This window comes from Macaca mulatta, chromosome X (genome assembly GCF_049350105.2).
Source record: "Macaca mulatta isolate MMU2019108-1 chromosome X, T2T-MMU8v2.0, whole genome shotgun sequence".
NCBI lineage: Eukaryota > Metazoa > Chordata > Mammalia > Primates > Cercopithecidae > Macaca > Macaca mulatta.
The window spans coordinates 24,546,829-24,559,294 of NC_133426.1; the positions used below are offsets into that span (position 1 = coordinate 24,546,829).

General features: G+C 36.7%; 1 protein-coding gene across 2 annotated transcripts in view; it reads left to right on the forward strand.

The window, feature by feature from the left end:
- Positions 1–12,466, forward strand: part of POLA1 (DNA polymerase alpha 1, catalytic subunit) — a 307,406-nt gene that overhangs the window by 36,707 nt on the left and 258,233 nt on the right. For both annotated transcript variants that reach the window (XM_015127112.3, XM_015127113.3), the window contains exons 16-23: positions 640–724; positions 2,062–2,123; positions 4,182–4,271; positions 6,406–6,522; positions 7,823–7,998; positions 9,779–9,908; positions 10,396–10,515; positions 11,638–11,737. In XM_015127112.3, coding sequence (XP_014982598.2) covers positions 640–724; positions 2,062–2,123; positions 4,182–4,271; positions 6,406–6,522; positions 7,823–7,998; positions 9,779–9,908; positions 10,396–10,515; positions 11,638–11,737 — 880 coding nt within the window. The remainder of the gene's footprint in view (positions 1–639; positions 725–2,061; positions 2,124–4,181; positions 4,272–6,405; positions 6,523–7,822; positions 7,999–9,778; positions 9,909–10,395; positions 10,516–11,637; positions 11,738–12,466) is intronic.

The window sequence follows — 12,466 nt, forward strand, 5'->3', positions numbered from 1 at the left end:
TCAATAGCTCCACGATTGAGAAACCAGTTTTAGAGATTGATGCTGAAATCTTCCCAGATAAAATGATGGGTTTGGGTTTTGCTTCAAAATAATCTAGAGAAAGGAAGGAAGTGGGTAGGGTTATAGATGAGTTGATAATTGAAACTGGATGATGGCTATATAGGAGTTATTTTATTATTTTGTCTTTTTTAATGTGTTTACATATTTTCATAATAAAAAGTTTAAAGTATTTATTATCTTTTGAGACAGAGTCTCACTCTGTCACCCAGGCTGGAGTGCAGTGGCACGATCTCAGTTCACTGCAACCTCTGCCTCTTGGGTTCAAGTGATTCTCCTGCCTCAGTCTCCTGAGTAGCTGGGATTACAGGTGCACGCCACCATGCCCAGCTAAGTTTTGTATTTTTAGTAGAGACGGAGTTTTACCATGTTGGCCAGGCTGGTCTCGAACTCCTGACCTCAAGTGGTCCACCTGCATTAGCCTCTCAGAGTGCTGGAATTACGGGGATGAGCCACCACGCCTGGCCAAAGTTTTCGTATGTATTTAAATATGTATCTTTAAATATTCTTGGTGATTTTGGTGAGAATGCAGAATATATAGTAGCAGTCTGGTAAGTGGGTTTTTTCCTCCTTTCTTTGCAGATTATTGCTGTGGCAGCTTTGGTCCATCACAGTTTTGCATTGGATAAAGCAGCCCCAAAGCCTCCCTTTCAGTCACACTTCTGTGGTATGTATTTTTTTTAAGCTGGTTTACTAACAGCTTGATTTGAATTTCCTTTTTTTTTTTTTTTCCCAGCGATTGCATCAGTAACTTGTTTTTCAAAAATTGTTTTCAAGAATAGTGCATATTGTTAAAGAGCATTTTGTTTCGTTTTTTGTTTTTGCCGTGGAAACTAAGTTTTATTGGGTTGGTTGCCTCCTATTCAGCTGGTTCATTTTTTTTTCTAGGAGCAGAAGTCTGGAGTCTATTTGATATCTTTTTTTTTGTTTGTTTCAATGGTTGCTCTACTGAGGTTGAGTAGTTTTTTCCTGGGTCAAAATTAGGCTTTAACTATTTTCTGATGTCATTCTAATAGCCTATCATAGAAACTTGATCGAAGTTTTCTGTGTGATGAGGCAAGATGCCAAGGAACAAATATTTACCTATTTGGGAGGAGTTATAGTAACATCAATTGGAGTTGAGTTGTGCCATGCATAAAATTCAATGGATGAAACAATTCCATGAAGGTCTGCATGTGTGTTTTATGAGTCAGTCCTCAAGGAGGAGACTATATTCCATGATATATTCCATGTTGAGAGCTTGGCCAGTTACCTAAGCATTTTGCTGTTTTTTAAAAAAGGGATCAATGCCATTGACCTATTTTATTTCCTGGGATCTTTTTCAGCCCAGAAGCAGAGATTAACTTGGCTAGCCTCTTGTCTGGTTTTCTTGGGTATTAGGAAAGTAGGACTAAAACATGCAGAGAAGGGAGTGTGAGGTATGATTGTTGTGAAATTTTACCCCTTAAGTGGGTGGAACACATGGAACAAAATGATGAGAATAGCCTGGAAAATATGTAGAAGAGAGCAATCATGAGCTCATTTCTTTCTTTTTTCATGAGCTCATTTCAACATGCATTTATTCACTTCCTCTATGTACGTCACTATGTGAACAGCTGTTGTGTATGGTAAGGAACTTATAGTGTGTAATGGGGGAAGCTTTGGTCAGTTTTACCTTTTGAGAAGGTTGAACTGAGTTTCTCCACTGTATGCTGCTTGGGGCATTGGTGGTGGTGGGATTTCCTTTGAGGAAGACTGCTAAAATCTTCCATTCTGACTTCAATGGATAGGTAGCAAATGTTTCATCAAAGCAGTTTTAACAACTGCAGGGACTTGGGGTTCTGTGCTTGACTATTCTTTTGAGGTCATCAGCATGACCAGTCGAAGTATTTGATGATCCTCCTAATTCTTTAGGGATGGGGGGAATATATTTAAGACAGTTTCGTTTGGAAACATGTACTGTATGATTACCTGAAATTAGACTAAGATGGGTGTTGGAATCTTTTTTTTTTTTCCTTTTTACAGTTGTGTCTAAACCAAAGGACTGTATTTTTCCATATGCTTTCAAAGAAGTCATTGAGAAAAAGGTAAAATGTTCATTATATGAAGCACCTATTTGTTTGGAGAGAGAAAGAAAAGGGGGGTGGTATGGACTAGTAGAAAGAAGCTGTTTTACATTTTGTTAGATTCATTCCTGCCAGATTGGACTATGACATCGACCCATTAAAATGTGTTAGACATATACATCTAGAAGCATTATTTAACAATGTTTAAATGTTTTACTACCTAAAAATAATGGGATTCTGTACTGTATTGGTGGTTGGATAGGCTCAAACCCCCCTCCAATAGCTTAATTAGACTCTTCTCTAAAATGCATGATCATATGATTACTGTTTTGGGAAGGTGTTGGGTAGAGTCCCTCCCCAGCTTGAGGGAAGCCAAATGAAGTTGGAAATACTGTGGATGTTAAGCCATGTATTGACAAAGTTGACATAGGGCTGGCCAAAATGGATCAGTGATCTCTAAATTCCAGTGTGCCCCATGAAGAAGTTTTCATGGGTTCTTAATAAAATGGGGAGGAGTGGGAAGCAGTATAATGTAGTGAATTTTTCACAAAGGTAAATGTATTCAATCAAAATAATTTTCTTTTATGGATTGTATGTTGTTTCTTTTACGAAGTAATGATACTGATACATTTTTAAGTTTTTTTTTTTTTTTTTTTAATGTCTTCACTTTGCAAAAGTAAGCAACTTCGTCGGGTTCTACTTATTTTATTTAATTGGCTTCAGAAGTCCAGTAGTTGGGAGGTACTGTTAGATTAGGCTATTACTTGTGAAGTGCCGTGAATTACACAACCAAGTAAAATGACCTAGGAAAATTCCATTACAGTCAAACCGACTTTTTTTTTTTTTGAGACAGAGTCCCAGTTTGTCGCCCAGGCTGGAGTGCAGTGGCGTGATATTGGCTCACTGCAGCCTCCACTCCCTAGTTCAAGGGATTCTCATGCCTCAGCCTCCTAAGTAGCTGGGATTACAGGCTCGTGCCACCATGCCTGGCTAATTTTTATATTTTTAGTAGACACAGGGTTTCACCGTATTGACCAGGATGGTCTCAAGCTCCTGACCTCAAGTGATTCACCCGCCTCGGCCTCCCAAAATGCTGGAATTACAGGTGTGAGCCACCGTGCCCAGCCAAACTGACATTTTTAAACTGACCTAGTTGTAGAAAACATATAACCATCAACTTCCATTTTTAGAGATTTTTAATGAGTGGATCTTTTGAATACCTGATTTATAATCACTAATCCAAATAGAAGCCTTTTGTGTGAAGATAGGTTTTGTTTATGCTTAAAACACTTATAATTCTTTTTATTTTTATTTTTTGAGACGGAGTTTTGCTCTTGTTGCCCAGGCTGGAGTGCAATGACACAATCTCTGCTCACTGCAACCTCCACCTCCCAGTTTCAAGCAATTCTCTTGCCTCAGCCTCCCAAGTAGCTGGGATTACAGGCACGTGCCATCACGCCCGGCTAATTTTGTATTTTTAGTAGAGACAGGGTTTCACCATGTTGGTCAGGCTGGTCTCGAACTCCTGACCTCAGGTGATCCACCCGTTTCGGTCTCCCAAAGTGCTGGGATTACAGGTGTGAGCCACTGCGCCCAGTCACTTATAATTCTTCAATATGTTTGTTTTTAGTCTAGTTTCTTATTTATCAGTTCTTATCTTACCATTTGGAATTATTTTATACAATCCTTAGAATTTCTTTGCCCAGTAAATACATAAACAGTGAAGTCTACCAGGGATTATGTAGGAAAGTATGTTTTTGATAGGTACTCTGATTCATATGCTCTGAATGTGTCCAGATGCACAAGCATGTCCCTGTGGAGGGACATTTCTGTATTTTATGTTGCTCAATGCTTAAACTTTTGCTTTATTCACATGCTTATTACTAGAATGAGCTCCTCAGAGACTTTGCAATTATTACTATGAAACCTAGAATCAGGAATTTCATTGCTACGTTTAATTTTGAAATGAATGGTGTCTTTTAACCCTAAGAAATCTTACCATAGTTGAACAAGAAGCCAAGGTACAGTACTTGCTGACAGTAAAGAGTCGTCAGTGACTGATGTGTTTTTATCTAACAGAATGTGAAGGTTGAGGTTGCTGCAACAGAAAGAACACTGCTAGGTTTTTTCCTTGCAAAAGTTCACAAAATTGATCCTGATATCATTGTGGTGAGTAGATGTTTGATCATGTTGTGGGGAAGCTCTTCATTTCTTAGTTCTTTTCAGTATGACTTTATTGGTGCTTTCGAGCAGCAAACAATCTTTTCAGAGTGAAATGATTCTGTGGACTGGTGGGAATTGCTGCTAATAGGAGAAAAAAATAACAAGCCCACTGCAAGATAGTTTTTTTTTTCTCTAGTATAAAAGCAACCCATGACTTAGTGTTGAAGTTAAGGATTGTCTGGCTATTTATGCTTAGAGACCAGCACATAAGTAAGTAAATCTGTACAAACGGAGTTATCGCCAAAATCTTGACTTAGTAGTTATATAGTGGTCACAGGAGTTTATTAATTCCCTTGGTTTGGTGCAAGTCATAAAACTAAGTATTTTAATTTTATGAGTTCAGTGGATCTCTATGACATATTCCTTTGAAAACTCAGGGCTCGGAATTGATTTTTCTCTTGACGATCCAGTATGTCCCCACTAGACAGCTTGAGCTAATAATTCATTGAGCTATTTTTTGCCCCAATACCTGAGAGTCGTAAAGCAACATTTTGCTTTATATATCCTCTGGCCTTTCTAGTTTATAGAATATGGAATTCCTTCATTTGTCTTTTTTCTAGGTTAATGGATCAATCATTATTTTTGTTTTTTTTTCAGAATGTAGGCTATAAATGCCTATATTTTGGATGTGATATGGGTAATTTGGGTACATTGAAGTCTTACAAAAGTGTTTGCCGTATTCTTCCCTACATTCATTTTTACTCTTGGATACCCTTATTTGGCTACTGTATGGCTAGCATCCTGAGTTCCTGTGGATTGGAAGCGATATCTCTGCACCCACTTCCCTTATGATATTTCAAGACCTATCTTTAAAGTTCCAAAAAGATTCTGTCCACAGTGTTGTACTGTGACATTCTGTCTCAGCACCAGGCCCTCAGTCAGCCTCCAATAACAACAGTGTCTTGGACCCCAAGGAGATGCCATGAAGCCTGGGAAACCTGGTCTGGCTTCCAGTGTTAGAGCCAAGTCTATGCATGAGAAATCTAGATGTAAGATGGAATTCTGACGTGAATTTTGGGTCCCTAATTCTAGGTATTATAATTTGTAAGTGAGACCTCCTCCAGGCCTTTGGGTCTTCTAATTTAATAAGCAAAACTGCTGTAAATATCTAGTGGTAAAATACACATAACATAAAATTAACTATGTTGACCATTTTATAGTATACAGTTCAATGGTATTAACTACACTCATAATGTTATGCAACCATCACCACCATCCACCTCTGTAACTCTTTTCATCTTGTAAAACTGAAACACTGTACTCATTAACTTCCCATTCCCTCAGCCCCTGGCAACCACCATTCTACTTTTTGTTTCTGTGATTTTGACTACTCTAAGTAGTGGTATATAGTTTTAATTAAGTTTAATAACAAGCATATTTATTGATGTGAATTATTTTAAATTTGATCTAAGTTTTGATAAACATAGGCAAGTGAATCATGTTCACATGTTGGAAATTATGGAAATGAAATCTAGTTGCATTTTTGAGATAGTTTCTACTCTATATAGTTTCTTCATTTTTAACAAGTTTCTTATTTGAACTATTTAGTGGTATTATATATTTATCTTGTTGTATATCACTTATGAGTCTAAATCAGTAGTGTTTGAACTTAATTTTTAAAAAAGAAGCTAAATGCAGTTCCTGAGCTTTTGAAGAAGTCTTGCATAAACTGTCATACAACACAGGCAGGTTCTATGTTTTTAAGGAAGCAAAATGGAATTATTTGAATTTAGCTTTTACCGATCACATGAAAAGTATGGGACATTAAATTTGCATTTGCCTCCGAGACTGTGAGGCATGAGTTGCAAATTAAAATACATCATATGAGCCTTGCATCAATTAGGATGAAATAAAGTTTATTCCAGCAATCTGCTTAGCAGCCTTGTTAATGTCAAGGCTAATGAATGCTGCTGATGAATAAATTCCTGAAGAAGAAAGGACCCCCAATTGGAGGTAAGTGCATGATGTCTTCAATTAGAGACTAGAAAAAGAAAGGGCAAAGAAATTCTGTGCGTATGAAGATAAATCCTCTAATTTGCATTTGTTATAACATTATCAGCTGCCTTCTTTTTCTGACTAGGGTCATAATATTTATGGGTTTGAACTGGAAGTTCTACTGCAGAGAATTAATGTGTGCAAAGCTCCTCACTGGTCCAAGATAGGTCGACTGAAGCGATCCAACATGCCAAAGCTTGGGGTAATAATAATTTTCAAAATCTTATTTATTTATTTATTTTAATGTGGGGTAGCTACCAGGGAACACACTATACTTTTTAAAATAGGAATTGGTTATCTTGTTATAGGAACTTCAGTACATTTTAACTTTGGCACTAAACATCTTTTCCTTTGAATTCAGCATATTATTCGTAAAAGCCTCTGGTAGTTTTTAAAATCATCAGCTAGAATCTAGGAATAGTGAACAAAGACAGCACATACATGTTACCTTCACTTTGTCATTCCTGAAGTGACAGCCCTTAGGGCAAGGTTGCAGGGTTCAGAAATCGTTGAGTGTTATCATTTAGGAAGAAGATGGGAAGAATGAATGGAGGAGAATTGATGTTGGTTGTATAAGAATGCAATATTGCTTGATGATATCTTGTAATTTAAAAAAAGGAAAAAAGAAGGCAATGAACTAGTGCTTTCTGTGTTAGTTACCTCTCATGACAACTCCAGTTTTATTTTATAGACAGTCTCATAGGGGTAACATAACTTGTTCTGGATCATGTAACTAGTAAGGGGGAACAACTGAGATTTGAACCCAGGCCTGGGTGACTTAAAGCCAGTGTGTACTTTTCATTCTACCTGCTTGCTTCATGTATGAAGGTTTTTGCAATTTTTGTGTGAAGCACCTTCTTCTAAACCTGATACTGCTCAGTGCTTGAAATCTTATTTTTCTTAAAGCTTATAAATAAAATGGACATGTTGCCTCATCAGATAAGTTAGGAATCCATACCTTTTTCATAATGTTCTCTAGAGGATTCTGCCACTACAGATCAAAGTTGGGGCCACTGCTCTTGCTTCTTTTCTTACTCATATCTTTAAGGTGGTAGAGTTGTTATTAGCACTTCATCTGAATACTTGCTTAGCTTTTTACCCCCTTCAAGATTTTCTTTATATGACATCTTCTCAGTGAGGTATACCCCATTGCCCTATTTAAGATGCAGTCCCCTCATATTCCTTGTACCCCTCACCCTGCTCTGTTTTCCCATTTTCCATATACTTGTTACCTCCTAAAACTATATAATTTCTTGCTTATGATGTCTGTTTTTTATTATATATTTCAAATGAGGCCAGGAATACTTTCTGTTTTGATCACTGCCGTATCCTGAGTGCCTAGAATAATGTCAGATACATAGTAAATGTTCAAAAATATTTGATTGATAAATGGAAGAATGAGAGTTTTATCATAATTTTGGGCCAGCATCAAAATATGTTAGAAAGAAATGTTCTCAGTGTCTGCTCTTTCATGAAATTTGCTTTTTGTTCCCATCTCGTAGGGCCGGAGTGGATTTGGTGAAAGAAATGCTACCTGTGGTCGAATGATCTGTGATGTGGAAATTTCAGCAAAGGAATTGATTCGTTGTAAAAGCTACCATCTGTCTGAACTTGTTCAGCAGATTCTAAAAACTGAAAGGGTTGTAATCCCAACGGAAGATATACGAAATATGTACAGGTACGATCCTAGATTCTTCAGAATTCATCTGTCTTGAAATTAACAACAGCAGGACGCTAGTACTATCCTTAGTCTGGAGGGACATGAGCCAGTGGTGCTGTAGAGGGGAAATTGTTTCCACTATTTTCATAATTTGAACTAGTTTACCTCTTGAATTATTGTAATTGATCAGTTTATCTCCATCTCCCTCACCTGTGTTAACACTATCTTGATGTTTCCTAACAGTAGTTTGGATTTAGATTTCTACTCTTAATTCATTTATTCAGGAATTAGGGTAGATATTTTAGAAATATAAAAACTGAGCAATCATTAAGTTAGAGGTATTGCTTGCTTATTTCTTCCTCCTACTCCTCTGACCATCTCTCATTCATTCCTGCTAGTTCTTCCTGAGTTCTTCCTTGGACTTCTCTTTTCTGACTTTGCTCCCTCTCTAGGTGATCTCATTGAGTCTTAGGAATTTAAATACCATGTGGATGCCTATGCCTCCCACCTGTGTATCTTCAGGTTAGACCTCCCTAAATTCCAGACTCAGTGTATCTATTTTACCTATTTTACTTGATATCTAATGTGAACTCCCAGCTTGTTCAAAACTGAGCTCTGATCGATCCTAGGTTCTTCCTGTAGTCTTTCCTTACTAAATTAATAAATGTGTTTTTCCATTATCACTGGAAACTTCCAGAGTCTTACTTAGCCCAAAATCTCTGAGGCATCTTTAATTCCTCTCTCTGATATCCCACACTAGATGCATCAGGTATCCTGTCAGTTCTATATTCTAAATATATCTAAGTCTGACCACTTCTTTTCAACTCCATTGGACCCATCCTGTCTAAGCTGCTATCCTCTTTCCCCTGGATTACTGGGTTAATATGCCTATCTCCTACTTTTGCCCTTTCCCCCTTGTGGTCGATTCTCAATCCAGAACCAGAGTTATCCTGCTAAAATCAAGTCATATGTGATACTCTGCTCAGAATCTTCCAGTGACTCTGTTTCATCAGAGTAAAAACTAAAGTCCTTATTTTTACTTACAAGGTCCTTTACAATGTGTCTCTATGTTGTTAACTCTGTCATTATCTCCTACTGCTCTTTCCATCATTCTCTCTGATCTAGCCATATTGGCCTCTTTCCTAGCCCTGGAACTGTCAGATTTGCATGCAGCTCAGGGCTTTTAAGTGTGCTATCCTGTCTGCCTGGAATGCTCTTTCCATAAGTCTTGCTCCTTCACCTCTTCCAGATCTTTATTCTCAGTGAAATCTTCCACTATTTCCTAACAAAAATTTCAGTCTCTGCTTCTGATACTTAATATTCCCATTGCTTAACTTTTAACATTATATAACATACTGTATACTTAATTTCTTTGTCTTTTTTATACTCTGTCTCCCCCATGAGGACATAAGCTCCAGGAGGAAAGGAAATTTTGTTTGTTTTGGTCACAGCCAATGCCTGGCACATAGTAAGCACGCAATATATACTCACTGGATGGAATGAATGAAAGGATTTAGATAGTTTTCAGGCTTGTAATTATTGTATTACTTCAGTTTTTCCTTAAGGGATTTTGTGTGTGTGTGTGTGTCTGTGTTTTGGAGAAAAGCATTGGGATCAATGGTATGAATGAATTCCTGGTTACATACTGACCTTATTTTAAATTGTTTCTGAAGCCGAGGTGCTGTTGCTCTGAATTTACTTATACCCAAAATTCCTTGTAATATTTTGTGAAGTTCTGATTATAGGCATTGTTTCTTTTAATTACTTGATTCTGTTTCATTCTTACTTTTCTGTACAGTGAATCTTCTCAACTGTTATACCTGTTGGAACACACCTGGAAAGATGCCAAGTTCATTTTGCAGATCATGTGTGAGCTAAATGTTCTTCCATTAGCATTGCAGATCACTAACATCGCTGGGAACATTATGGTAAATTTAACTTAGAAAGGGGGAAAAAGCATTTCCTGTTGGATTCAGTATTTGCTTGGGGTAGTTGTTATATGATAATGAGTCTAGATGCATGCTTATAAAATGAGTAACTTAGATTCCGAAAGCTGGATTTCTTTTGTAAAAGGAAGAACTGGTTGGGAGAAGGGGAGGAATGCCAGGTGCAGCGTGTTGAAATTTGGGCGAACATACGGATCATCTCTCTAACATCTGGATGTGTCTGTTTAGTGGAATGGTCCATTTGGGAGTAAATAAATAGCCAAGTTGTCAATATTTTAAGCTGTCTTTGTCTCCTTTAACTATAATGCTTAAAGAAAACGTTAGGAATAATTTAGTACCTTTTTAAAAAAACAGCCCGTTATTAGGAATAGTTTTAAAGGAGGTGCTGTGACTAAACTTACTGACTCAAAGTTGCTTTTGTTAGTTGTGTTTTTGAGCTCAAATTTAAAAAATAAATTCCATTTAATAGTCCAGGACGCTGATGGGTGGACGATCCGAGCGTAACGAGTTCTTGTTGCTTCATGCATTTTACGAAAACAACTATATTGTGCCTGACAAGCAGATTTTCAGAAAGCCTCAGCAAAAACTGGTGGGTCCAAAACTGTGTAGTATTTTGTTTTCTCTTACCCCCTCCCTTTTTAATACCTATTTACCCCCCCCCCTTTTTTTAATACTTAGATAGCCTTTTTTTCTGTGATAACATCTGCTTTCAAAATAGCTAATCCCTTGTGTACTGTAGAAACCATGTCAAGTTTATTCCCTTGTTTTTGTGTGGTCATTTCCTTTTCCACTTTGTAAAAGGAAAATGCACTTTGTGCAGGCAAAATTATTTGTGAAATATGAAATTCTTTGAGGGAAGCATTAGACCTCTCTGATGGGTGACCATACACGGAATGTGTTCTGGCACCTTAGCCCTATCCAAAGATAAATGCCAGTTAAACTTTTTATTTTCTTAAACCCTATGAGCCTTTATTTTTGTGTTGCATTTTTCTGTACTAGTATGACCAAGGTCACCCACAGTCAGGTTTCTGAAGTAGCCTCCATCACTTTGGAACTAAAACTTAGTTTAGCTACTGTTTTATTAGCACTGATATTAATTAATTCAGAAATGGGAATTGAATGTTAAAATTTGATTCAGGTTCTCATATTTGCTTGTTTTTTAGTGTACATTATCAAAATTGGTATAGGGAATATTCATTTAGAGGACTTTAACTTCTGCTGAGTTATTGAATGTTGGCCAGTAATAAACTACTTAGGAATGGATTTTCAGTATATGGATGTACTTATTTTATGGTGTCCATATTAATAATAGGGATAATGATAATGTCTACATGAAGCATTTTATGTTTTTACATCATGAATATTAGAGTAGTGATTTTAAGAGGGCTGTTTTATAATCTCAAATTTTGTATAATATGAAAAGTGGTATTTTTCGATATTCATTGATTTAAAAATATGAAATTCTGTAAATTCAGAAACAAAGATAAAATTTTTGTATTTGTTAACTCAGGATGTAGTATTTGTTTAAGAAATTACTATGCTTGGAATTCATTTGGATTCATGAACATATTACAATAACTGTCTTTCCCAACAGTTAGGATCAGTAACTGAAATGTTTGTTAGAACTAAGTCCTGCAATTGGAAAAGAGAGAATCATCAAAATTTTAAATTAGTTAATTAGTGGTGAAGCTATCTTTCCATTTGATATTAGGGAGATGAAGATGAAGAAATTGATGGAGATACCAATAAATATAAGAAAGGACGTAAGAAAGCAGCTTATGCTGGAGGCTTGGTTTTGGACCCCAAAGTTGGTAAGGCTGGGCAGTGAATTGGTTTTCTCCCAATATTAAGGAGTTTCTTAATGTGGATCTAGGCTTGAGAAACTAGAAGACCTGAATTATATCTTACAGGTCAGCAAATAGGTCTCATGACTTTTATCTTTCATTCATGTGAAAATCTTGGTTGCCAGTCACCTGACATAGACTTAATGTGAATTTTGTTATGCTGTGTTCCAATGAAATATTTATAGACATTGAGATTTAAATTTCATATAGTTTTCATAGGTCATGAAATACTGTTTTTGATTTTTTTCCAGCCATTTAAAAATGTAAAAACCATACTTAAGCTCATGGATGGTACAAAAATAAGCAGTAGGTTGGGTTTGGTCTGTAAGCGTAGTTTGTCCAATAGATAGGTAGCTGTCCAGTACATAGATAGCTGTTTGTCCTGACCAGTTCAGTTGACAGCAAAGTTAAAGAATACAGACAATAACCACCAAATTTAACTTTAACAGAATACCTTTTCCCTATTGTCATGAATGGCAAAGATGTTTTGTGGTACACAGAGCTAGAAATAATCTTTAAAAAAATAAAAATAAAAAACTTTTTTTTTTTTTTGGAGACAGAGTTTTACTCTGTTGCCGAGGCTGGAGTGCAGTGGTGTGATCTCTACTCACTTCAGCCTTCACCTCTTGGGTTCAAGTGATCCTCCTGCCTCAGCGTCCTAAGTCGCTGGGACTACAGGTGTGTGCCACCATACCC